Here is a 27394-nt window from a genome sequence, read left to right as displayed (position 1 = left end):
TGGTCTTCTCTGAACGTCTCTATCGTGAGAGACCAGAGCTGCAGGGCTATGCTTGGTTTTAAATGTGGGGTGACAATAATACGGGAGCCCTTGGACACCAGTGGTAATCGCCCTCAGGCGGTGCATATGAGACCCAGCAAACCCTAGAAGCCCTTGTGCAACCTCCTTCTGCCTCAAACCAGTCTTCACTTACAGAATGTAGAAGGTGCACGCCTATTGTAGACCTCGATGGGTAAATAAAAAGGCCACGGATAACGTGAGGCACGCGCCATTCATGGTACGTCAGAAACGTGTCATGAATGTTGGAATGTCGACATTTGTGACACGGATCTATTTACCAACAATACGAAACGCGGCATGTTAAAAACTGAAAATATCACGTGTATCCTTCCGGTTCAATGCTGTGATCTGTGCTCTTGGTGTGTCGTGTTGGCATTCTCCCCGTCGCGTGAGGGCGCTACTGAGCGCTGGGGGACAATGCCTAGGCTTGAACGGTCACAGACAGCTAGCAGCACCATAGCACACTGACTGGTGGCACCGTCACACCAGGTCAAATATCAGACTAAAGCTATGATTTCACGATTCGCAGGAAACAATAAAAAGTCTAAAATGTATTTCATATTTGTTTTTCAGCTCCTACCGAAGCCCCCTTGCGGCCACAGTTAGGTAAGTACTACAAAACCTGTAATAAATATTGTTCTCATTTCATTGTAATAACACAGTCTTACGTGCAAAATATCATATTTTCATCCACAGAAACATATCCCAAAGGTATATTTTTGAGACCCTGTGTTGATGTACGCCTGTCGTCCGACGGATATGGGTTTAGTCCTAGTCGGGCTGCCGCTGACTTGTGGCCGACGGTTCCCATTATTCGCACAGCGCTCCTCGTCGGAGGGTTTGGTAGCCAGGAGACGTGAAAAGGAAGCCCCCCGCAGCGTTCCTATTCCATTATGTAAATGTATTATGAAAGCAAGCAACAATTTGGGGCGCCCGTGTCCCAGTTACATCTCGGATATGATGGAGTGTGTCTGCTGCTCCAGTCAGGCTCCAGCAGCCCTGCCCTGTTCCTTCTCCCCGTAGGGCAGCAACAAGGGAATTTGCAAAAGCAAGTCGGACTGGGAACAACTAAGTAACAGTATTTTAATGCGGATATCAATGTGTTCATTAAAGGGGCACCTTTACTCCGCCTGTGCATTATGCAGATGTCTTTAAAATAGTGTACCCAGTTCAAATTACAATGTTGAAATCTCCAAGGGGCATATTAACAAGGAACAGGGAAAATTAACGCTAAGGGCGCTTAGCGTTAATTTTTTTAACGCCCGCTATTGCTGGATAATATCGCCTGATTATCGCGTTATTAACAACGCTAACCGCCTAGGCGATAAAAAATCCAGCGATAGCGGAATTTTGGGAGGTTATCGTTGGTTCGCCTGATTATCGCGTTATTAACAACGCTAACCGCCTAGGCAATAAAAAATCCAGCGATAGCGGCATTTTGGGAGGTTATCGCTGGTAATGCAGCGATAAATCTACAAGGATAGGGATATCCTTGTTGATAGCCCATGGTGGATTTAGCCATGTAATCCACCTCCCATTGGATTACATGGCTAAATCTGAAAATTAGCAGACGTAAAAAAGCAGTGTTAACCGTGGTTAGCGCTGCTTTTTTTGTGTCTAACAGGGTTAGCGTGAAGCTTGATAATAGGAGAAATGTCGCTTAGCGACATTTCTCCTATTATTTTGGTCTGGAACGCGCACTTTGCATCTCATTAGAGATCCAAAGGGAAGCGTAGTGAAAAAGGGTGCTAACATGCGATTTTGCATGTTAGCACCCTGTTGTTGATAGGGCGATATTTTTATCTCCTCTTCTTTGGCTTTTAAAGCCAAAAAAGTGGAGATAAAGCCCTTGTTAATATGCCCCAAAATCTCTCCAAGTCCAAACCAGCGCCTTCTTGGTTTGCTTGTGAGCTTCGAACGCACTGGTGACGGAGGAACACGTGCAAATAAAAGAGCCTCTAGCAACTGCTCTGTGTAGCATTTCAACACGGTCTGGGGTGGACTCTTCCCATGAGTAGCAGGGCAGCACTGATCTGCAGAGGGTGAGTCTGTAGTGGCACAGTGGGGAAAAAACGATGGGTTGAAATTCGATCAGGAGTGATTTCCATTGGTTTGGACGATTTGCAAACATTCATCATATCCCATTTGTGTGTTTTATTAGGAGAGTATCACTCCCGAAAACAGCATATTTTTACATTTTAAATACAATGTTAGGTGTCGATAAGATCAGAGTTTTCTTTTTTTTGTTCCAGTATAGGCATTTTTTTTAATGATGTAAAACAGGAAACGATTTATACTCAGTTTGCGTTTCATAAAAAAAACTATTTTACTTTTTAAGATTAGAAGTTTTGTGGTAAGTACACGTGCTTGGAAAGTGGGAGAAAGTAACCAGTACCCCTACTAAAGTCAGTGGTGTAGTGAGATACTACCAAAGAAACCACCATCCCCCACATGGCTGTCACTCTCAGCGCTAAGCACAGCATGCCGTTGTATCCCCTACTGATGTGAAAGCACTGACCTAAACAATCATTTTGCTACCAGTATCTCAACACGTGTCCTCTCGGATCTGATTGGCAGGGACCAAGAAGTAGACACATATGACCCAGGAGCTGATGGCCCTTCAGACAGTGCACCTTCCTCATCTCCCTAGGCAGAGTTGCACAGTGAGGTTGAGTCCTTTTCCTACTCTGGGTGCTGGTGTCCAAGTCAGCCTCTGCAATGTGGAATCAGACGTGCCTCGTCCTTTAGGACTGTTAACGCTAAAACATTGCACCAGACTGTTGAGCACTCCTTCCTCCTGAGCATGTTTTGAGGGGCAAGTCTATGTGCTCCATTCTACTTAGGTAGACATCCACATTTTTAGGCCCAGCCTGGTGAATCTGGGGATTGCACTGTCGAGTTTACAGCCTACTTGGGTGCTGCCTACTTTATAAACTGTGAATCCAAGTAAGGCCTGATCTGACTCCCCCTCCCCCCCCCCACCCTTTATAAAGATTGAGTTCTATTCTCACGTGGTGCAGGAGGGCTATTGAGATAGAGGAGGCAACGAATTTGATGAGAGAAGCCAGCACAGCAAAAAGAAGCAAAGATGTCACATTATTAAAGAGCCCTTGCACTGTCCCCCAGTTTTCTAGTGCACAGAAACAAATTGAAAGAAGGGAAGGCACACACTGAAACCACACCTCTTGCCAATCCAATTTCTGAACCGCATTCTTGGACTCAGAAATGCACGACTCGAGCCTCTCTCCCTTATCAGATGCTGTAGGGTCATAACTCTGCCTTCGAGTCATCCCCACATTCCTCAGTGCCACAAATATTCAGCACCCCTTCAGACCGTGAAGTCTGACTCATCAGTAAAGATTGATTCAAAGGAAGACATCTCAAATGATTCTGATGGATAGTTCTACATGTAGATTTCTCACTTGTAGAACCAACCCGGGCGTTAGGTCTGGACCCGGAAGCTTTGAAGCTCTCACGTCGCTGGCAGGGTGCACTGGCTTCGGATTGATGCCAGAAGTGGCATCAGATGATGTCACTGACTCTATATAGCTCCCACCCCACCCCAACGATGTCAGTTTCTTTTTTTCCCTAACTTCGACCTGCAACATAAAACTTAAAGCTATCTAAAACTGCCACAACTCCGAGCCTGTGCTTCATGTCGAAGCAGGCACCCCAAAGCCATTAAGGAGTGGGAAGTGGAGCTCTTCATGGTTAGGACCAAGGAAGACCGTCGGAGTCTGAAGCATTCCAGGTACCGTTTGAAGTCTCCATCCTCTCCCTCTAGGTCTAAGAAGAAGAAACATAAAAAGAGCAAGATGCATTGCTGGGGTGAGGCCCCGCATCGCTCTCCCACTCCCATAGGACCTTTGTCTTCAGAGTTAGTCAACATGGAGCCGTTGATCCCCTCTTCGTGCAACACGCTCCGATGGCTTCACTGGACCCGGCCCCATACAGGCCTCTGTCTCTATCAGAGCCAAGACCGGAGCCATCTACCTTTCTTGTACTGATACGGGCATACCCTAATTTTCACACACCCAGTTTGGACCCAGCGGCATTTCTGATTGCCATGTACTCTATTTGTCTACTCTAAGGCATCAGTGGCAACGGGCATATCTATGGGCTCTTCAATGCCAAACAGACAATCAATGTCCTTGCCTATGATGCTGCTCAAGTGCCGGCCCAGCATTTCTTTGACCCAGTCCTGTGCAACATGATGTTATAGATGGCGTCATTGCTGTTGCGCCACCCCTCCTCCACTTCCAACTTTGGAAACAACGCCACAGACGCCAATGCCTGACGTACTTCTGAAATAGGATTGCAGTGAGAGGCCCAGGGCCACATTGCAGAGGAACAATACAGAGACAGGCTGCATGAAATCTTTGCCACTGACTCAGATCCCCTGGATATAGACTTGGATCAAGGTCCTAAAGAAGAATGTCAAGGTCGATCATCTTCAAGTGGCCTGCACACCTCTCCTGAACTGGCTATGGACTTCCCCTCTGGATTGCCAATGCCTAAGGTGATGTCTCTTCATAAGATTATGGCTAAGGCTACAGAGGCACTAGATCTGCAACTACTGACCACAGAGACTAAGACTAATATCCTCCTGCCATCAACCACTACAGTGGTGCCCCTACTTCCCTTTAATGAGGCCCTCCTAGAGCCAGTCATGGTAGCTTGGGAGAAACCTTCCTCGTTTATGGCAGGTAACAGGTTGGTTGCCCATTGGTATTGCCTTGCTTCAGGCGATCTGCCATTCTTCTCTACTCATCCTTCGCCCGAAAGTCTTGTGATACAAGCTTCTTTCTCTGGACAATCGGTAAGGACCTTCCCATCGGCCACTGCTTTAATTAAGTTAAAGCAACTAGAGGTTTGGGGAAATAAGTCCTTCTCTGCAGGCAGCATGCCGCTAGAATCCATTAATGTCAACTGACTTTTAACAAGATTAACCCATGCCTCTTGGGATTTGGCCCAAATGGTTGTTCCCATGTGCTGGAAGACATACGCCAGCACATATGCCAGCACTATGCCAGCACTTTCAAGAATTGGCTCAGGACGGACAGAACACCTATAGGCAAATTATCAAATGAGGACTGGACACAGTTGACTCGATTTCCTAGGTGATGGGTACCTCAGTCTTGATCAGGAGGCAATCCTGCCATGTAGTACGACTCCTACCTCCCATTAGGAACTACATGCTTGTTGAACAACATAAACATTGGAAGGGTACCACACTGATTCTATGCACCCCCTCAGGATATGTTGGCCTGTAGTCTTGTTAGCTCATAGTGCCACCATAAGTACCCCTAAACCTAGGAGGGTGGAAAATGGATTGGGCAACCTCAGAATATGACAACCCTGACTGCCCAATGAATCGTGGTGGCAGATCTAGAACCTTTTCCCTCTTTCATTTGTGCAGGCCCAGAGTGATAGACAAGAAATATATAAAGAGGCATTTCAATATTTATTGAACCATTGTGATTCTTGTGTAAAATATAGGGGCTGCAATGATTAATAAACAGAAACAGATAAAAATGATTAGCAGTATGAGAACTGTGAAAAGGATAAACAATTCCACCATTGTGCTAAAGCAGTGTACATATGCTGGCATATAAGTACTGTGCATAGTGTACTCCTACTATACGCTCCCTAACCTAGATTGCCTAGAGCAGGCAATCTGCCAAAATCCCCTACTGGATGATCAAACTCTCCATTACCTGAAGGTAAGTGTATTGAAGTTCCTGTCTTGGTCATAAGTTGTACTTCCCTTCCTCGCAGAAGGAAAGCAGGAATCAGCTGTGCTAAGATTTCGACAACAGCGACATTGCAGTGAGAGCAAAAGTGCTCCTCTAATTGGAACATGGAAATGTGTGGATATTTATAATAACAATATCCGTGCTTCCATGCCGAGGCTTCAGCCAGGCTGTCAATGTTTACCCTCTTGTGATAGCTATGTCACCTTACGGACAAATACCAAATAAGAACATTTGCACAATGTATGTTTAGGCCTTGTACTAAATGTTGAAGGTGTGGTTATTGTGTACGTATGATGTGGAAATGTAAGCAATATGGTTTTAAAGAAAGTAATCATGCACTGTCACGCAGGCAAATGTGTGTCAAAAGCCATTGTGTAGAAGAGAAGGCTACTTAAGAAATGTATGCATGTAAAATGGCCATGTTTCTTCCCGGGCCTAATACAGCCGTGATACACGAAGAACCTCAAGCTTTTCTGCGGATGCACAGTATAGCTTGATGATTCTACCGTTTGATGGAGTGTGCCTGTTTGACAACAAAGCACATTTCACATTAGAGTGCTTCAAGACTAGTAAGGCCATTGCTTGTTCCCTGGGCTTTCAGCCACCTCCCTCCTCAAGGGATTACCATCAATTCCAACATATTCATGGCTTTTCTAGGGGCTTGTTCTTTCGCTAAAGGCAACAATATTAGCCGCAAGTTCAGCAGCAGCAGCCAAATTCACTGCTCAAGCAGTGCAGAGGTATGCACCAGAGGAATAGGCCAAGGTTTTGTTCAGCAGCTCTCCTTCTCCTCCTCCCCTGCACCTTTTGGAAAACAAGCCTGGCTTACTTCCCAACCTCCACTGGGAGCCTGTGGGAGGAAGAATGTCCTCTTTTCTCTCTGTTTGGAAGGTTATCACTTCGGGCTAGTAGGTCCTTCAAATTGTAGAAAGAGGTACACCTTCCCTTTCCTTCAGACTCCATCCCCTATGCCCCCATGCCTGCTTCCACCCCCACCAGATCACCTGCCCTTAGTTCAACAGGCAGCTGCAGCACTTCTGAAGAAGGGAGATGTGATGTGAAGTTTGTGCCAGAACAGTACAAGGGCCAAGGATGTTACTCACGTTACTTTCTAATGCCCAAGAAGGAAAGTGGTCTATATCTGATCCTGGACCTCCTGGACCTGAACTTCTTCCTCGAAAAGGAGAAGTTCAAGGTTACTGATTCTAGCTCAAGTTCTACTGGTGTTGCATCTTGGTGACTGGATGGTGTTTCTCAACCTGCAGGATGCATACTTCAACACCCCTATCCTGCAGTCACATCGCATGCAGTTTGTTTTGGCTTTTAAGCACTACCAATTTGCAGTACTGTGCTTTGGCTTTACATTGGCAGCTCGAGTCTTCACAAAGGCGATGGCAGTGATAGCTTCACATCTCATAAGCTCAGGCATCCCTATCTTTCCGTATCTGGATGACTGGTTAATCAAAGTGAGTTAACCAGGGGTGGTGTTGCGCCATTTGCAGTCATACAATATCCCTTGACCAGGGCTTTTTTGATCAAGACACCCAAATCTCACTTTAAGCTTTCCCAAAGACACCATCTCAGATGGTTGGTACTGGACACTACCCATCCCTGTGCCTTCCCTCTACCTCAGAATATTGCAGACATTCAGAAAATTATTTCATCCTTCCAGCAAGGTGACAGAATTCCAGTTTTAAAGGTCCTCAGATTCCTAAGTCTGCTAGTTTCCTGCGTTCTCATAGTCACACATGCACGTTGACAGATAAGGGAACTGCAGTGGTGCCTCTGCAGACAGTGGCTACAATATGGGGGAGACCTCTAGAGCTCCGTTGAGATCTTGATGGCTTCATGGGGGAACAAGGCAAACCTGAAATGCGGGATGCCCTTCACTTCCCTTCCAAATGTGGTTACAGTATTAATGGATGCCTCCACTCTAGGGTAGGGAGCTCATCTGGAGGATCTGGAGATGAAAAGACTCTTGTCTCCAGATGTACAGGTTCTTCATATCAACCCGTTGGAACTGTGGAGAATCTGGCTGGCACTCAAAGCCTTCCTCCCCTTCATCCAAGGTTAGTCCAGCCAGATCTTGACAGATAATATGGCTGTGATGCAGTATGTCAACAAAATTGGTAATTAGGGTCTTACTTCCCAAGGCCACCATGTCAAGAAATTTGGGTCACCACCAAACCCCCATCAGGATCTCTGAATGTCAGAGCCAAAAGCCTTAACCAGTATTATCTTGCAAAACATGAATGGCGGCTTCTACCAGAGGTAGTCCAGGACACCTTTGCCCAGTGTGGTGCTCCTCACGTGGACTGGTTATCCTCCGTCAAAAATGTTCAACATCAACAGTTCTGTATCCATTGAGGGGATCCTCGGGGTGCTCATTTCAGCTAAGATGGAACTTTCAGCTGCATAATGAGTTTACCCCCAAACCCCTGATTCCTCGGGTTCTAAAAAAGATCCGCCAACCGCAATACATTCTCTTTGCCCCGGATTGCCTACAAAGGGTTTGGAATGTGGACCTCCTGCGCTTCTACTCATGTCTCCCACTAAGACTTCCACTCAGGCCAGACCTTCTTTCCCAGTCAAGAGGAATGGTTCTTTACCCCAATTGCTGTAACCTCCACCCAAGTGCTTGGAGATTGAGTGGGGACTTCTGAGTTCCTTTCATCTGCTACCAGAGGAGGAGGACGTCATCTTGTCAGCATGTCACCGCTTCACCAAATCTGCAGACTCGCCAAATGGAGCAATTTTGTTTGCTTGGTGAAGAGACAGTAGTGTGGAGCCCTTGCAGGCATAGTTGTCACAGGATCTGCAATGTGCATTATCCCTTGCTTAGAGGGATTGTGCAATAGACACTGTTAAGGGATATTTTGCCACATTGTCTGCATTCCTCAGTCTGCCAGACCAGCCCTTTTCTCCATAAATGTAAGTTTATTCTACATGAACATGGTGAAGGCTTTGGATTGATGGATGACTATAAAAAAAAACTGGGAGTATTAGTTGAGGGGGTTGAGAACATACCTCAAAAAAAGTATCACAATCCTTGTTTGGGTGAACCACACAAGTCACTAAATAAGCCTTTGCTTAAACCTCTGGTAGTTTGGTATAAAGCAGTCAGGCTTACCCTATAGACAATTTGTAAAGTATTTATGCAGTACTGAAACAGTAATAAAGTCGAAATTAAAAACAATAACATTCTCGAAAGTAATTAGACAAATAGAGTAAAATATAATCAAGAAAATTTAACCAAAATGACTCAAATTCAGTAAGTGTTAAGTAAAAATAGCACCAAGAAGCACAACATGTCAATGATAGCTAATGGTTATTGTGGAGCAGGACCTAGACGCAATTTAATACTGACCGGGAGTGCAGGCAGCATAGGTCAGACACACTAACCAGGTTTGTCCTGGTCAAAGATTCTAACTTCTGACATTAGTCCTTTAAGTCTCAATCCACCACAGCAGTAGACTTCTAAAGCCCCCAATACCTCAGGGCAGGCACTTACAGAATCTCAGGGTCGCAGGCAGGGTCCAGTTGCCACTGGTCGGCTGGGCAGTTGCAGGAAAAGGCCTCTTGCAGTTTGTTGTTTCACTGTAGCATTTACAGGAGGTTAACCTTATGACCCTTGGTGTCCACTTCTTTGTCCCGGGTGCAAGAGGGAGATCAGTTCCAGTCTTCAGGGCTCTTTTCAGGTCACCAACAGCAGGTTCAGTCCTTCTGCATGCACCTCATATTTGGGTGTCCCAGACCCTCTGGACCGCCATTGGGCCACACGGGTTTCGAAGGAGCCCTCACCGAATCCCCACTGGCAGGTTTGCTCTCTGCACCAGTCAGGACCAATGCTGGATTCATAGTGGAGCTGCCAATGAGACCGAGATGTGCCAGTGTCCATGACCCTAGTGCCACTAACACCCCACGTCAGCGAAATCCTCATTCTCGACTCCGGCACAGAGCCAAACGGGTGTCGCTTTATGCCGGTTCCGACACTGACCAGGACCATGCTCTCTAGATCGGAGCCTCTGCCTTTTGCTCTTGATAGACCTGGTGAGGGAGAGGAATGAGAGGGGTCTGAGAACCCTAATGGTTACCAGCACCCCTTAGATGGGAAGAACAACTATTATAAGGAACTGGCAGAGGCCATTGGGCTAGACCCCTTGGCTGACACTGGCTTGGTCTGTCCTCCTACCATGGCTATGGATGAGGGAGCCTCATTTGTATGGTGGTGCATAGGGCAGCTGAGGTCTTATACCTTCAGCTACCCACAGTGGCAGTCAGGCCAAACGTCTTGACAGAGGTTCTTCAGCCAGGAATCACCCCCTCCGAACACTTACTACTGTTTAAAGAAGCCCTTACTGATGTCCTACTCAGGGCCTGGTTCAAGCCCTGCACAGGGCTTGAACGATGACGATTTCCCATGGCTGTTCCCTTGCTCCTGGAGACCCCAGTTTCCTTACCCAGCACCCCACTCTGAAGAGCTTGGTGGTCCAAGCCTCCACTTCAGGAATCAACCCCGGCGCGTTCCCTACTCCATCACCAGATAGGGAATCCAAAAGGCGGGATACCTTTGGAAAGAGAATGTTCTCTTCCACCAGTCTTGCACTGTGGTGAGTGCCTTTTGGGCTGATATTCCCATGTGATCTGGGATTCGGTTGTGCAAGTGCTGCCCATGATCTCGGAAGAGGCCAGAGCCATATTCTCCCAACCTATGGCTGATGGGAGAAATGCAGCAAAGTTGACCATACGATGTGGACTCAACATAATCGACTCGCTGGGTAGAGCGATTGCATCATTGTTGGCCCACCAGTGCCACACCTAGCTGAGAACAACAGTTCTTTTTCTTGGAATGTCCAAGCCTCCCTTATGCACATGCCCTTTGATGGCTCCTGCCTTTTTGGAGAGAAGGCTGACTCAGCGCTGAAGCGCTTTAAGTACAGCAGAGCTATGACCAGGTCCTTGTATATAGCCCATTGTCACCCCAAGTCCACTGTCCGCCCCTTTGATGGCCATGGAAGGGGTATCCCCCTGTGTCCATACCCTCCCAGCCACCATGGCCAACAGACTTCCCAGCCTTTTTATGGCTAATGATGAAGGTCCCATAAACCACATGGGACATAGCCAGAGGTTGGGTCAGGCCACAAATCCCCCGGCAGCCGCACCCACCAAACCCTGTTAGTTTGCCCTCCAACCATCATCGGCATCCAGTGGGAGGCATGATATGCCATCATCTGCAACACTGGCAGTCAGTGACAATGGACCATCGGTTTTTGCAAATTGACCAAATGGGCTATTCCCTCCCCTTTGTTACTACCCCTCCACCCATGCCACCCACTTACGACTGGCTGATGGAGGACCACCTCTCCTTTCTCCATCAAGAACTGCTGACTCTCTTGGACAAGGGAGCCATAGAGAGGGTGCCGGCATCAGAAGTAGGCTGTGGTTGCTTTCCCTCTACTTTCTGGGGCCTAAGAAGGACAGAGGCATTTGTCCTATACTAGACCTGCACCATCTCAATTTTTTCCTAAAAAGGAGAAAACCAAGATGCTCCCGTTCGCACAAGTTCTGTCTGCCCTAGACCCAGGAGAACGGATTGTGCCGTTGGACTTGCAGGACACATATTTCCAGATCCCCGTCCTGCCTGTCCACAGACGCAATTTGCAGTTCACTGTGGGAAATAGAGCACTTTCAGTTTGCTGTGCTCCTCTTCGGCCTTACACACCCCCCAGGTGTTCACAAATGTGATGTCAGTGGTTATAGCTCATCTGCGGAGGTCAGGGATTCCAGTCTTTCCCTATCTCGACGATTGACTGCCAAAGGAGCTCTTGCTCCGGGTTGTCTTCTCCCACCTTCAGACTACGGCGAACCTTCTGCACTCGCTAGGGTTCACTATCAATGTGTAGAGCTGTTCTAGACACAGTGTAGTTTCAGGCCTATCCTCCCAAGCGGCGAGTGCAGGATATTCAGGCTATGATACAAATGTTTTAGCCTCTGTCCTGGAGTTCAGTGAGAATGACCCTGAGGTTGTTGTGCCTCATGGCCTTCTGCATCCTGCTTTTGACTCATGCCCTTTGGCATATGCGGGCTCTACAGTGGGACCAGAAGCCCCAGTGGGTGCAACATCAGGGGAATCTCTCCGACATGGTCCTGATCTCAGAGGGAACTGCGAAAGATCTGCAGTAATGACTGACAAACCACAGTTGGTTCAGTGGTAGACCCATCTCCCTTCCTCAGTCAGAGTTGACTGTGGCGACAGATTCATCACTTCTTGGATGGGGCAGCCATCTGGGAGAGGTGGAGATTAGAGGGTTCTGGTCTCCGGCGGAGTCCAAGCTATACATCAACATGTTGGAGCTTCGAGCAATTCAATGAAAGCAATGAAAGCCTTTCTTCCTTCGATCAAGGGAAGGTTAGTGAAGGTGTTCATAGACAGCACGACTGCCATGTGGTACTGCAACAAACAGGACGGGATGAGGTTGTGGACCCTTTGTCTACGTCTCTGGACGCCAGGGCATTTTCTTGGTGGTTCAACTTGCTTGCTGACGGTCAGGGCAGACAAACTTAGCTAAAGATGCCTAGCAGATCATGAATGGCATCTCCACCTGGTGATGGTGCAAGGACTTTTTCATCAGTGGTGAGAGCCTAGGTTAGATCTGTTTGCCAGCGCTGAGAAAGCGCGATGTCAGCAGTTTTGCATGCTGGAATTTCCAAGGCAACTCTCGCTTGGAGGCACTTTTCGTCTTGAGTGGAGCTCTGGGGCTGTATTATAGAAGCGCCCGGGGGTGCAGCAAACATTTATGCCCACTTTGCATACCCCCATGACACTTTGTTATTATAGAAGTGGCTGCAGACACTTGTGTATTCTCTTCTGTAGTACTGATAGCACTGACGCACATAAAGCGCCAGCGTAATCATTAGAGGACATTCTTTCATTTGCATGGGGCCATGGTCTCATGCAAATTAGGGAATCCCTTCGCCTCTGTGCCCACGCTGTGTTACAGACATGGGCGCAGAGGCAAGGAACCTGTCAGGAGGCGCACTCTCAGTGCTCCCCCTGATGGCAGCCCTCTGGAGAGGTAAATTGGGTCCCAGGAACCCCCCAGACATCCCCTTTCAGGCCAGCGCAGTCACTCACGCGCCTGCAAGGGGATCTCTAATCCCCTCCTAAATGTGCAGGCGGGTTGCCGCCTGCACTGTGAAACACGGAGCCGCTTCAAAGCAGCAGCTCCGTTTTTCACATGAATGTACTGCCCTCAGGGTAGGGCCAGTTTGCGGCTGCCCTGGGGTGACAACACATTCATCCAAATACAGCAAATTTTTCTTGTTTGCACCAGGCTTACCTTATAAAAGGTGTGCCTGACGCAAACAAGGAAAATGCACCATATGTATGATATGGCCCACTGTCTTCTGTACGCCTTCCTGCCAAAAACAATCCTACCCAGATTTCTCAAGAAGATCAGGAACGACCGGGCCCAAGTTATTGTTGTGACTCCAATTTGTGCATGGAGAGTCTGGCATCCCGAGTAATTGAGCATGACCATCGGCTCCCCGATCATGCTGCCCTTTTGAGAGGATCTCTGTCATAGCAACGGGGGAATGTTCTGTAGCCGAACCTGAGCACCCTATACCTTCGTGCATGGAGATTGTGCTGCGATAGTTGACAGCTGGCACGGTGTGATTCCCACAACATCGGGCCGCCCTTTTGGCAATTCTGTCCAAAGTTCTTCAATTTGCTCTCTCATCAGCCCTGCAGGGCTCTGGCCACAGTTAAAGGTTACCTTTTAGCCATTTCTGATTTTTTGCAGCTGTTGAACTAACCTTCTTTATTTAAGTCGCCTGTTGTGGCTAGGTTTCTTAAAGTCTTGCAGCAACATTCCCCTAGGCCATTCATTATGTCCCAGTGGGATCTGAATGTTGTTCTCACCTTCTTGATGTGTGCACACTTTGAGCCTATGCACAATTGTCCTCTTAGTCTCTTAACCATCAAAACTAGCTTTTTAGTGTCCATAACATCGGCCAGGAGGATCAGTGAATTTCAGGCATTCTCAGCACACCGTCCCTACACCACCTTCTACCCGGACAGCCTTCTTCCTTCCGAAGGTTATGGCTCCTTTCCATAGAGGACAAAACATCACCCTGCTCACCTTCTTTGCTCCACCCCCTCCCTCCAAAGGGACTGCACTTTCTTGACCCAAAAAGAGAGTTGTCGCTCTACCTGTACCGCACTAAAGAGTTCTGAGTGGACGATCAACTCTTTGTGGGGAACGTAGCAGCTAAGAAATGGAAGAATGTACAGAAACAAACCATCTCAAGATGGATAGTACTCTGCATCCAGATTTGCTGCGCATAAGCCAAGAAGCAACCTCCTGAGGATTTGCATGATCATTCCACCAGAGTTAAGGCTGTGACCACTGTGTTAGCCGGCGGAGTCCCTGTCCTGTCTATCTAATAGGCAGCTATGTGGGCCACCTTGCATACGTTACAAACACTACTGTCAGGAAAGTGAGATCTATCGTGACAGGCAGTTCACCCGCTCGGTCCTACAGGACCATTTGATTGAAAATTGGCTTTGCAGACTCACCTTTAGGGAGGCATTGCTTGGGTATCTATTCTAAAGTAAGGAATCTGCAGCTAGAAGTCTCTTTCAGATGAACAAGTTACTTACTTTCAGTAATGCCTTATCTGATAGAGAATCTATCTAACCGCAGATTAATTACTGAGCTTCCCATCCTCCCTGCTCTGCGAAGTGATTGCAGTATAAAGGATACCCTTCTCAGGTTCCTCAGGTAAGCAATCTGTGAATAAAAAGAGTCTCTACCAGATAAGGCGCTACCAAAGATAAGTAACCTGTTCTTTACAGTGCTACTTTAGTGGGTGGCACAATGAGTGTTGCAACCCACAGGTAGCATTTAATTTACAGGCCCTGCATTTAATATACAGGCCCTGGGAATCTGAAGTACCAAATACTGGGGACTTATGAGTAAATTAAAGGTGACAGGCATGTGTATGCACATTTTACCATGCTTCAATGGGAGAGAACACGCACCTTACCTCTGGTTAGCCAGGATAACGTGCACAGATTCCTATGGGCAAAAAAATACAGGTTCAGCAACAGAAGGCAAAAATCTGGGGTGATCCTGTAGAGAGGGCATATTTCCAACCATGACTTATTATATATTTTGACTGTGCAGGCAGACGTTTCGTTTGATACTTTGTTTGGACAACTAAATGTTCATTTTTATACACCTTTTCTTTCTTAGGCGAAGTACATAATGACAACATCATCCTAAGGGACGATTTTGATTCCTATCAGAAGCAGGAACTAAATCCCAACATCTGGTAAGTTACTGGACTGCTCCTCGCCTCATATTCATTTTGTGTTTTGTTATTTTCATGAACATGCAACACATAGCGCATCACCAATACTTCGAATTACTACTTTCAGTTCAATGTAAATATGTGACATTTGAATTAAGGAGAATTATAGCACAGACATGCCACTTTGGGCATGTCTTTAGGTTACATAGTATAGTTCAATCAAATGCAATGGCGCTAAATGAGGGGCACAGGATACAAGACTAATGGCCTGATTTAGAGTTTGGCAGTGAGGGTACTCCATTGCAGTTACATCTCCGCCAAACCCTCGGTCTGCCCATCTGATTTACAAGCAGGAGGGACTTCAGTATCCTGACTCCGGAGCTACTCTGGTTTTGTTACGGAGACAGTGCACTGACAGTCCCACAGAGTACGGGCTGTCAGAGGTTTGGCGATTCGACTGCCCACCCGATGTAGAGTGGGTGGTCAAATGGCCAATTTTCACTGTCTGCCGCCGCTGGGTTAAACCTGGCAGTAAAGGACAATGAAAACGTTTAAATGACCCTTCCCCCCACCGCACATGTAGGAGGTGCCTCCCAGGCCATACATTTTAGATTTTTTAAGAACAGACTCCCACTTTAGGAGTTTGATTTTGAAAAACCAAAAACATGTTACAGTACAATCTGACAAACATTTATTTAACACATTGACAAGAACTGCCATGATGGCATGTCCACAAAGTCGGCCAACATCTCTACTGGTCTTCCGTCAGGGCGATGGGATATTTTGTGCAGTGATTGTGTTACTTTTGCTTTTAATGCCTTCGTGGATTTTCTGAGTTTTATCATGATGTAGAATAAGGCAGACCCCATCTTAGACAGCTTGTAATCAAGCAAACCTGTGCCATACGGCTTTGCGTAGACTGCTCCTTTTTCAGATGAAGCTGAATGGTTTGTTTATAGCTGAGATGTAACATCACAGATAATCAGTTATTACAACAAATATGCCATTTATGGTGTGATATGTTCATTCATCACTAACGTCCTTAACCACGCCATCCATGAGCAATATAAGATGTCCTATATAATGCCATTGCTCAAATAACAAGGACAACCCTATCTGCCAACGTGGACCAGGGTAGGTATGTATTAATATAACAATTGTCCAGTGGAACTCATTCAAAACTGGTACCTTCTTATGTGTCTTGGAAGAAACCCATAGTTACTCAGACTTATTCATCAGACCAAAATTAATTACAAAGAAGGCAAAACATAGGAGTGATATAGTTTGCATCTTGTAATGTTTTGACTCAAATCTAGTATAAAATCAACAAAATAAGTGATCATAGCGCATAGAACGCAGTGCTCCAATGGTGATTATATTTACAAAGAACATAGATAAAAGGCACTGTACAATTCCCAATGGCCGTATGCATTGGCTGATAAAATTCATAAAAGGGTTTGCATATGTCAGTGTGGAATCCTTTGAAGTTAAATTACACGTAACAACCAAGAGGGAGGGTTTGTTGATGTTTTGACCCTGTGCGACTTTTAGGGTCTCTTCAGGATGTAGCCATTTGACTACCTGGCCTACACATAAGAGAAACAGAAATAAAAACAAAATTTCTAAGTCCTGTGATTTTACATACTGTAAAATTCCATTTAACAATCAATGAGTAACTCACCATCTAATAGTGAGTTCACTTGTGTTACAGGAAGAACTACCTTGTATTCAGCCTATGTTTAATAAAAAGGCAATGAAAATCATCATCCAAACTCAGTGCCTATATATATATACATTGGTGAGCACAAGAAAAGGCTGTACACCAACAGTGTGTATAGAGGATGATTCAATCAGAAAGGGTGAGACAATGGCACCTTGAGTTATGATGGCACAGCTTGTCACAACAATACACAGTGAAACTCCTCCTCTTATATGCAAAGTGAAAATACAGTTACTCATACCAATTGTGAGAGGTCCAACACAGCTCACTATACGCTCATACATTAGTTATACAAGAGCACAACAACCAGAGAAACATCACCTGTGTACCTACTGAACCAATCATGCCTAGTATAAGAAACTACGTGATTTGATAAGACGGTAATCTATCATTTCCTAATAGAGTAGGCTCATCCTCTTTCTGAAACTATTTGGCTCATAGAGAAGGAGTCATAGCCCACCACCATTTGCTTCCAGCAAGGCCAATCATGCTCCTCCAGTGCGGAACATTCACAACCATGCTAGAAAAGTGCAGTTAAAACCTATCCAAGTCAAATGTTCCAGTGCTGGGGCGTATTAGGAACCAGTACCAATCCTCTTCATGCCAAACGCACCGAAGCTTGTCCCATATAGATCGAACCAGTAACAAAACCAAGGTCAAAATGCCTAAATTGTCATTTCAATTTATTCTACGATAAATAAGACCGTATTGGAGTAGCTCATAAAAATGGGCCAGAGGTAAACATCTCTGAAAACCCACACCCTTACCTTCAAGAACACAGTGGTGCTAATGTCACTCCGTTCGGCACCATTGAAGTGTGGAGAGAGAGAGGAAAGACGCATTAGGAGCTGCTCGAATATCTGCTCTGCTGCCTCTGCAACACTAGACCTCTAACCTTAGTCCTCCATCTTGGGTGAACGACATGCCTAATACTAATGAGTTTCATACATTTAACCCTTTGCTGCATGTGCATACTATTAACATATGCATCAATCCTCTTCCCCAATAATTTTAGACATAAGCCACTTGTGCTTACAGAGAAACTATTATCATGAGTCCAACCTGAAACCACGCATCATCATACTTGTTCCAAATGTGGAGTAGGTACAATACCTTTATAAAGCTATCATCAAAATCTTGTCAAGATGTATATCTTACTAATACTGATATCCAGTATTTATGCATGATAGTGAACATAACCAGAATATCTTACAACTGACCCAACATTATTGCACTTTGTTAGTGATCCATGCATGAATTTATTGTATTCAAAGCATAATGATATGATATAAAGTTGTCTTAATAACAAGAATGTCTATAGATTCTATAGTGTCTTACTGCAAAAATGTCAGCATGTCATTGATATCATTTAGACCACTCATAGAATTGTCCAGAATATCCATCCTTTTGCATTCCTTCCAATACAGAAGTGCCAAGATGTTTCCCCTCTGCTGTCCAGGGTTATGACCTCCACCACCTGCTGGTAGATTTTGTCTTTAGTGTGCCCAGATTCCTCAAACTGTCGTACCAGAGGGGCTCCTTCCACTTTGCATTTGATCCGACTTCTGGGTTGGGCTATACACTGTTTCACCATTTGTGTTGTCTGTCCCACATATGTCTTCATACATTGGCATATAGTAACATATACAAAACTGCAAGCATTGCAGTTTGAAAAGGATTGGTAATTGAAAATGCTGTTATTGAGTGAAAGGGTTTTAGTGTCAGAAGTAAAGTTGCAAGTAGTGAGTCCACCACATCTGCAGTGGCCTAGAACATCAGGTAAGCCCCATAGTGCTCTTAAGTCTCTTTTTACGATAGTTTCTCCATGGGTCCTAACAACATAGTCCCTAACATTTTTGTTCCACTTAAAGGCAAGCAAGGAAGGTTCTTCACATATTTCTTCAATTAAAGGCCAATGTTTTCTAATGATCTTCTGGATTTCAAAACTGACTGGAGAGACTGTACTCATTACCACCACTCTATTTTTGGATTCCTCTCTCTTTCTAGTGGTCAACAAACAAACCAAGCCCTCTCAGTGGCTCAAACATTTTATTAACCAAAGTCAAGATTCATATTTAGAACTACAGCACTATAGAAATGAACTATTTGGATCTCATGGTAAGACTGAGAAACTGTATTCTGTACACTACTCTTTAGAGAAAGCTGACAGACACAAACTCCCTGTTGAGCTATAACAGTCATTCGCCCTGTGCCTTTAGGGACCATTTACCGTATAGCCAATATTTGCGACTATGCCATAGTTTTCATTTCAAAGAAGACTACTTCAAAGAGGCAGAAGTACTTAGATCAAATCTTTTAGAATGGGAATATCTGAGGGAAATCTTCTCCAGAGCCATGAAGCTTTATAGAACTAGTTTGCAACAAAACCGTTGAGGAGTAAAAACTGATGTGGTTGACTTCATGGACGATTGCTGGCTTCTTGGATTGTTTCTGGCTCCTTGAATTATTGCTGTCTTCATGGATTATTGGTGACTTCAAAGACGTTTGTCAGCTCACTTAAGAAACATGCGTAACTGTGCTTGTTCTTATTTATTATTTTCTTGGTAACCTACAATAGCCTATGTTTCCAAATATAAACAAAAAATTATATTTGGCTTAAAAGGATTCTTTATGGATGAAGTCAAATGGAATCGAAGATCAATAGGTTGGGTTAGGACCAGCTGTCTATGCAAAGAGGTTCCTACCCTTTAACACATTATTTCTGGACACCAGTAGTTGTGTGTTGGCTCAAGGGTAATGCCAAAGATGGCTAATGAAGCAGCTCTAGTAATGTCAATGTCTGTTATTTGCCAAAACTATTATCTTATTTCACTTCAATATACTTTAAACAAAATGTGAGAGGTTTACCTGCTGAATGTAGTCACATTGGCTGGTAATCCACAGGCTAGTGTTGCATCATCTGATGGGCAATGATGGAGCCACACGACCATGTGAGGTAGAAGCAGTTATATCTTTCTTCTTTACTTGCTCCCATACATCTGGCTCGCCTCTTCACTGGTTTCCTATACACCTACTCCAAGATACCCCCCCCCCCCGCCACCCCCCGAAGTAAATTTCACTGCCCTCTTCCGGACATTGGCCAGTTGTTCATGGTCCTCAGTCCTGACCCCACAACTAGGAATGGAGTGTGTTGTAATAGATGAGAACTGCAACCCCTGGAGGAAACTAGACCTAGAATAGGCTAAGAGGCATTTAAATAGTTATGCTCAAGATTCTTTGTAGTTTCTTTCATCATTGTGTTAGCAAGTGTAAATCGTAGATCTGCATTTGATTTTTTGGCAAAATCGACATATAAACCTTTTAAGAAATGTTGCACTATAGTGATACCTTTATGAGCACAAAGCATTAGGATTTCATATATCATGATTTGATATTGAATATTAGAAGTGAGAGTGGCCACGTTGTACAGTCACTGTACATTTCTTCGAGAAGAGATGAGAAATATATATATTATAGTCATTGTATTATCGTTTATTGTATGCTTATAGCACAAAAGTGCTTCAGGATACTTTCATGTTTTATACCATGTGACCAAAGAAGACCAAATAAACTGATCAGGTGGTAAATATTAGCAGAAGGGATATCTTAATAGTTAGTCTTACTCTGCGTATCTTATATTGGCATAGTCTTGGTGGATACATGGCGGAAATAAATGTTACTAATTCCGGGTAGAAGGGAGCTGCTGCTCAACGTTACTTGCTAACTGGACTAGTCCTTTCTCCAGGTGTGTTAAGAGACATGACTTGAGAAAAGTACTCAGTGGACCTTGACCAGACAAAAGCAATAAATTGACCCATCGTTCTCCCAGTAGGAATTAAAGGTTTAAGATTCCGGCTGTAATACTTGTGTCATTATGCAGTTCAGCAGACCAAAAAGACTGCACTAATTTCTGAAATTAAATAAAACGAGAAATGTCCTTGTGTGTGCAGAAACAAGCATTCCTTATTCCAAAGCACGTTCAGAAAAGGTTTGATGGTAACCTTTTTAACCCTGATTATTAAGTTATAGGAATGCGTTCTTTGCAATCTTTGAAGAATATGCAATAAGTCATTCCTACCTACAAAGCCAACTCTGTGATGGTGAATGAAGACCGGGATCTCGCTTTTCAATTCTGGTGTGCACACCAGATATATCCCGATAGCTGGAAGGTCACTATTAGGGCACCCATTTGGACACAAAAGTGTCCCGCAAACCTGGCATCATCCTTCTTCCTCATATCTTTAATCAATAATACCTGTGGTAATTAAATAAAAGAATTTATTGTCTTTTTACGAATCATGCACCTGAGATATAGGCTACTTCTGAAGTGTCTAACGGGTTTTGGAAAAGATTGTTCTTTAGATAGACAGCCCCTTGTTGTTCTCATACTTAACAAATACACAAACTACACAAACAACAGTCATAAACTAGCTGTCTGGAGTGCTGTGTGGACTAAACTGTGGCTTTTGGCTGATCAGAAAGAAAACATTCTTGGATTAAACTGGACAGATTATCTATTGATTTGGAGGCTATTAAATCTCTTGATAGCATTGCATACCAACATTTAGCCTCCCAACTCACATGGTGCCATGCCCGTCACACGATATCACCTCCACTCACATGCTTTCCAGCTGAAGAGACAATATAACACAGTTCGCCCGAGGTGATGTGGAAACCGGTGCACAAAGAGCATTTCCAGCTTGTGCCTGGAGGCTTTACACGTCTGATGTCCATCAGGGTTTTTGCATCCTCATGGGACATCAGCGGGAGCATCAGATGCCTTTGTAGTACTTTTTGGGATAGGAGTGTCTCCTCAAGCCATGCCAGGCTCTATGCCATGACCCCTCTCCAGGGCCACGCCCCCTCCAAGGTATCGAAGGGCTCTAAACCCGCCCCTTCTCGTTTTTTCACATAGTAAAAATATTTTCAAAATTGGCAGGATTGCAACACAGGTGCAGTGGCCAAACATCATGACCACAGTTCCTTAACAATCTGTCTCGTGGTAACAAATGGGCTACAATAACATTGTTTCTTGGCTGTGCGCCTTTTTTAGGTCTCGCATAGGCAGCGCATGCGCTGCCTCAACGAGGCATCAAGTAATTTGTATGTTGAGGGAAACTTGCCAGTAGTTTCTTCTGCCGCTTGCCATTTGTTAACTCTTGCATTTATTTTGTTAGCGGGCTTATGGTTGGCTTGCGAGCCGATGCAGCACTTCCGTTTTGCTTCCCTTTTGCAGGAAGCAGCACCGACCAACTACAGTTTCGTTCCGCTGCTCGGCATTATCTATTGATGTAGGGACTACTTCCTTGTTTATTTTTTTCCACCGCCGCTCACCGCCAGATATAAATAACTTTGGTTCTTCAAAATCGCCTCCTCCGTGGCCTAGCTGAACCTGCATTAGAGTTCATTAAAAAAAATTAAATGACACGCCAAGGGTGTTATTGACGTATTACTTATTTTCGCAAATTATTTTATATCACGTTGCAAGCAAACCCCTTACTGCTGCAGAATAAATACCGCTGCGGTTGCTATCCCAGACTGCCGCTGCTCCCGGTTCTTCTCCCTATCCCAAGCACCCTCGTGCTCTCGCTGCCCCTCCAGCCCAGCCAATGGGAGCAATAAATGATGAGACTGACCTGCAAACGCGTCTGCTCCTTCCTGGTGTTTGTGTACTGCCTCTTCTCCTTGTATGCAGCTTACAGCGTCTTCTTCAAGCCCAAAGGCAGAGGAAAGGTAAGAAGACTTTTTCCAGTGTCGCAAAACAGAAGTCATATAAACACCCAGAGAAATATTTACAAAATACCCGCTTTTAATCTAAAAATGTAATTTTCCTCGGGCACGCGACTGTTTGTTTACCTAACACGTACTGTGCGCTGCCCTCCCCCTGACGCCACCTCCCGTTGCACTCCACTTTTCATCTTTTATTATGGCAACCCGTGTTTTGATCTCCCCCGTCACCATCTCCCACTGCATGCTAATTTTTATCTTTAATTACGGCAGCCTGTGTGGTGCTCTCCCTCCACCACCACTTCCCATAGAAGGCCAGTGAACTGGGCCGGATATAAATAACTTTTGTTCTTCAACCCCGCCTCCTCCGTGGCCTAGCCGAACCTGCATTAGTGTTCATTTAAAAAAATAAAATGACATGCCAAGGGTGTTATTGACGTATTATTTTTTTCGTCAATTATTTTACATTGCGTTGCAAGCAAACCCCTTACTGCTGCAGAATAAATACCGCTGCGGCTGCTATCCCAGGACTGCTGCTGCTGGATTAAGCCTTGCTCATTTTGTTTTTCATATGTAGTATTTTTGTGTAAGCTGCAGGATGTCTTAGCAGCTCCTTGGATGAACATGCTTTATTTTCCAATTTGGTTTCAGTTCCATGGCTGAAACTTCTTTTATTTTCGGTTTGGGAAAAAAGGGGTTGTTCCGTTGCGAACGGACCATTGTTTTTTTAATATGTAGTGTTTATGAATTTATTGAAGCTGTTTGATGTTTTTGCAACTCCTCGGATGAAAGGGCTTTCTTTTCTGTACAAAACGGATCGTGTTTTTCTCTTGCGAACACATTGTTTTGTAATTGTGTATTTCACCATGGAAGGTGCCAGGGAGGTGCTGCAGGAGCCTCGTGACACTGTGCGTCGCAGGCACTAGGGCACAGTATGCTAGGTTGCACTGCTGCCCTGTGTGTGCCTCGAATGCTTATCTCCTCTGTAGGGGTGACAATCAGCTGCAAAAGAAAGCTTCCCAATTACGTTATTCAAAATACCTTCAATAAACCACCTACCCCTCGCTCCCCTCTTTTCCACTGTAAATGTATCAGCTACAACAGCCTGAAAGAGACTTATGGTCGTACGCCTACAGGAACCAAAGAAAGACAGGCTAGCCAAAGCTTGCAACCATCTTACCATAACGATAATTCAAGGACGACAACAGTGTAAATCTTTGCCCAGAATATTATCCAAAACAAGGCTTGCACCACACTTTGTAGACTTTGCACAAATTTAGGTTGTACTCCTACCGTAACCAAAGAAAGACAGACCAACCAAAGCTTGCGGCCATAACGATATTTCAAGGACCACACTGTCTAGGTAGTCCAGAATATTATCCAAAACGAGGCTTGCACTGCACTTCTTTGTTGTCTTTTACACAAATCACCTCTATAGTGTCTCTTTCATGACTTTGCGCAATTAAGGATGGGCGGAGTTTTTGAGTTCATGATCACATGTTAAATGTAGAAACTTTCCAGGGAAAATTCCATTCTTCATGATCTTTTCTCGCCTATAAGTCATTATATGTAAACAGGGATTCGGAAACAGTGTTTTTGAGCAGTTTTGTAGGTAGACTTTCATCTGTGCATCACCTTTCTGTTCACGTTCTGTAGATGGAAAAGTTTAGATAATGAAGCCTGCTACAACCCAACCTATTTACCCTCGTAGCGCAAACATCAACTGTCTCCCCAGCTGCCGTGGCATTTGCATTTTAGAAAATGCAATCTCATTTCTTTTGCTCCTAATGGTGGCATGTTGAATGGCTAATGCTTTGTATAATGCAACCTGGGTGTTAAACTGCCATAACTGTCCACCCCTTTGCACAACACCATGAACCTATATGCTCAACTTAGCAGTTCACCGGAATTTTAGTGCCTGAGTGCCGCAAGCAAAATGTCATTTTGCCACACACTCGTTCCCCAAGTGTAGAAGAAAAGTAATTAAGCAGGCCTTTAGCTGTTATTCAGTGTCACTATTGGTTTTAAGTAATAGCCTGAACTTAAGTGTTTATATGTCTATGGCCTTTCCTCCCCTTCTTTCTCTCTTTCTCACACAGTCTTTCTATTCCTCTGTCTGGAATTTATTCACCACTTCGTGCACAAACTACCTATCCCTCTGTATCTTCCTATCTATTCTGTGCAACTCTCACCCCTATCTATTCACAATGCCACACGATTCCACCATACAGATACACTACACACCACCCAATTCCACCCCACCCAATTCCACAACTAAGAATTCCAATTCAACCCACATAATTCCACTCCAAACCACATACATCCAAACCAAGAATTCCAATTCAACCCACATAATTCCACCCCAAACCACATACATCCAAACCAAGACACTTGGGTAAAAGACATTGTCATTTACAAATACAATAGCTCTAACTCTTGCAAATGTGAGACCGATTGCATTGCAAATGCTTGTTACTGTTTCTTTTTGTGATCCATCCGTATCAATGACAATTCATTTCTCGTTCCTCTGAAGTATTAATGGGATTACACAATATCACAACTATATGTAGATGATTTAACTTTTAAATTAAAACCGCTGGTGTTTTACTGTGATTTAATTATATTGTTTGTCAAAGTTGGGTACTTGGAATAGTCACTTCAACGCTCCACATGTGAAGGCAGTCACACCTATAAAATGGATGAGATGGTTATCTTGTAGGCAGTGCCTTTCATGAGTAATCAATCTGATGCTTGTTCTTTAATGGAAAGGTTATCATATATGTAAAAAAAGGTGATAGGATGTGTTTACACCTTCGTGCAGTGTGACCCCACTCCGTTACCTGCAGAAAATATATTCCTACAGGGATTTTATTAAAATGAGTCTTTCTCCGTGTGGTATTCACAATCCACATAACCAACAAAGCAGTATAGCTAAGAATCAAGCCTGAATGAACATGGAGATTAGAGGGCACATTCAACCACCAAGGTTGGCTCTCGGCCTCCAGGCAGGGTAAGCAGTGGGCAAATCTTCATTGCCTCTTCATATGCTGCAGTTGTTCATTGGGTAAACATTTTCAGAAACAGGACAGTAGTTCAGTGGTGGCCGCCTCGGAAGGGGGATGGTGGGAGGGGGGGAAGCGGGGGCGGGTTATTACAAAAAAAAGTACTTACCTTTTCCTTTGCTTCCGCGCTTCCGCATGTCTCTCTTCCGTCCTCTTCCTCACGATCTACCGGAACTACCCAGGCTTCCGAGCTCTCTCAGCCAATCACGACACAGCAGGAGCTGCATCCTAATTGGTCTGAGCTTCCGCATGTCTCTCTTCTATCCTCTTCCTCACGATCTACCGGAACTACCCAGGCTTCCGAGCTCTCCCAGCCATTCACGACGCAGCAGGAGCTGCATCCTAATTGGTCTGAGCATCCTGTTTGGATGCTCAGGCTGTGCCAGGGGAGGCTGGGCATGTTCTCCACAGGTTGTGCAACACAGCCCAATGGAGAATATGCCAAGTGCACATGACGATTTGGCTGGCCCTAAAGGCCGGGACAAACTGTCATGTGCACTTAGAAGAGTGCAAACCGCTCTTCACTCTGTTTGGCGTCACAGAGCCCAACCCCGCCCCCACCTGGCTCTGAGCACCTCAAAGAAAAAATAAAATGATAATAACGTTATGTTATTGTAATTTTCTTTTTCTTTTGTGCACTGCTGAATTAGTAGTGGGGCGACGCTCCTCTGCTTTAGCGGAGGAGCTACAACTGCTATAGTTATATATATTTAATTCTTTGGATGTTGATTTTTAAAACAGCAAGTATATTTTCTCATGGCAATTTTTGTTATGATTCCATACGCAAGCTGAGTCAGTGGGGTTTTCTGATTGAAATAGATGGAATCATGAGAACGGAGCATGCTTTATTTGCATCACAGAGGACTATTCTGTTTCAATAGATATTAACTCGTGTTGTGGCTATTACTAGTTTGCATATACAACATAAAAGATTGTCTTCTGTGCTTTGGCGAGGGTTTGAAGTGTGGGGGTAAGGCAGGTGAAGGTGGGAGTTACTGAAGTTAAGTTAGGATAAATGTTTTGGGTTATTGGTAGCCGCAGTCCAGTCAGGATGCTCGGTGAGTCCTCCAGATAGCCTTTTTTAGTCACTTTTTATCATTTGCAATTCTCGTGTAGAACTGCTAGAAGGGCATTGGGGTTAGCTGCAAAATAAACAGACTGGAGGATTGAATGGAAACCAGGAGCGTGGGAAAATAATGTTGAGAGGAAAACCACTGCAGGGAATTGACAGGGTGGACACATATGGACTGGGAAAGAATTAGACACTATCCATGCAGTTGAAAGCGATACTGAGCGCTGATCAGGATGAACGTTTTTACAGTGTCTCAAAATCTCACTGAGAAACTTGTGAGTCAGAAAAAATTCTGATTTCTTCTCTCGCACAAGAAACACCGACGAGCATGACAGAACTGACTGCCAGCTGTGCACACCATTCCAAGAACTGAGCCCTAAGTGTGTACCTTCCTTGTGTCTGCCGAGGATGGATGCCAGGGCCTCCCTCTTTTCAACATGTAAGCCATCTTACTGCATGTGCTCGTATAACAATGAAACACTGTTATAGAAGCACATTGAAGTGTGTCATTACATCAAATAACCTTTGTTCCAACTGGCTTGACATTTGGACATAAGGTTTTGCTGAAGCGATGGGTGTTTGTGACCTTTGATAATGCAACGTTTTCGCATTTCCATTAAATGTCCTGCTGTCCCACACGCGTTGTTAGTGGGCATCGTTGGTTGCTTAAAACGTTGAT

The 27394-nt window shown here is 44.8% G+C and overlaps 1 protein-coding gene and 1 long non-coding RNA gene across 2 annotated transcripts in view; one reads left to right on the top strand and one right to left on the bottom strand.

The window, feature by feature from the left end:
- Positions 1 to 25864, bottom strand: part of LOC146855994 (uncharacterized) — a 42220-nt gene extending 16356 nt beyond the window's left edge. The window contains exons 1-2 of the long non-coding RNA XR_014981424.1: positions 25753 to 25864; positions 22491 to 22562 (exon numbers count right to left, since the gene is read on the bottom strand). This is a non-coding gene — a long non-coding RNA (uncharacterized LOC146855994). The remainder of the gene's footprint in view (positions 1 to 22490; positions 22563 to 25752) is intronic.
- RELN (reelin) overlaps positions 1 to 27394 on the top strand; it is a 1440257-nt gene that overhangs the window by 471977 nt on the left and 940886 nt on the right. Inside the window, exons 5-6 of the mRNA XM_085653954.1 lie at positions 634 to 666; positions 15077 to 15155. Of these exons, the coding sequence (XP_085510080.1) occupies positions 634 to 666; positions 15077 to 15155 (112 nt within the window). The remainder of the gene's footprint in view (positions 1 to 633; positions 667 to 15076; positions 15156 to 27394) is intronic.

The sequence above is a fragment of the Triturus cristatus genome, chromosome 4_1 (genome assembly GCF_964204655.1).
Source record: "Triturus cristatus chromosome 4_1, aTriCri1.1, whole genome shotgun sequence".
Taxonomy (NCBI): Eukaryota; Metazoa; Chordata; class Amphibia; order Caudata; family Salamandridae; genus Triturus; species Triturus cristatus.
Note: the sequence above shows the minus strand (reverse complement) of the source record. Positions and strands in the feature narration are given on the sequence as shown.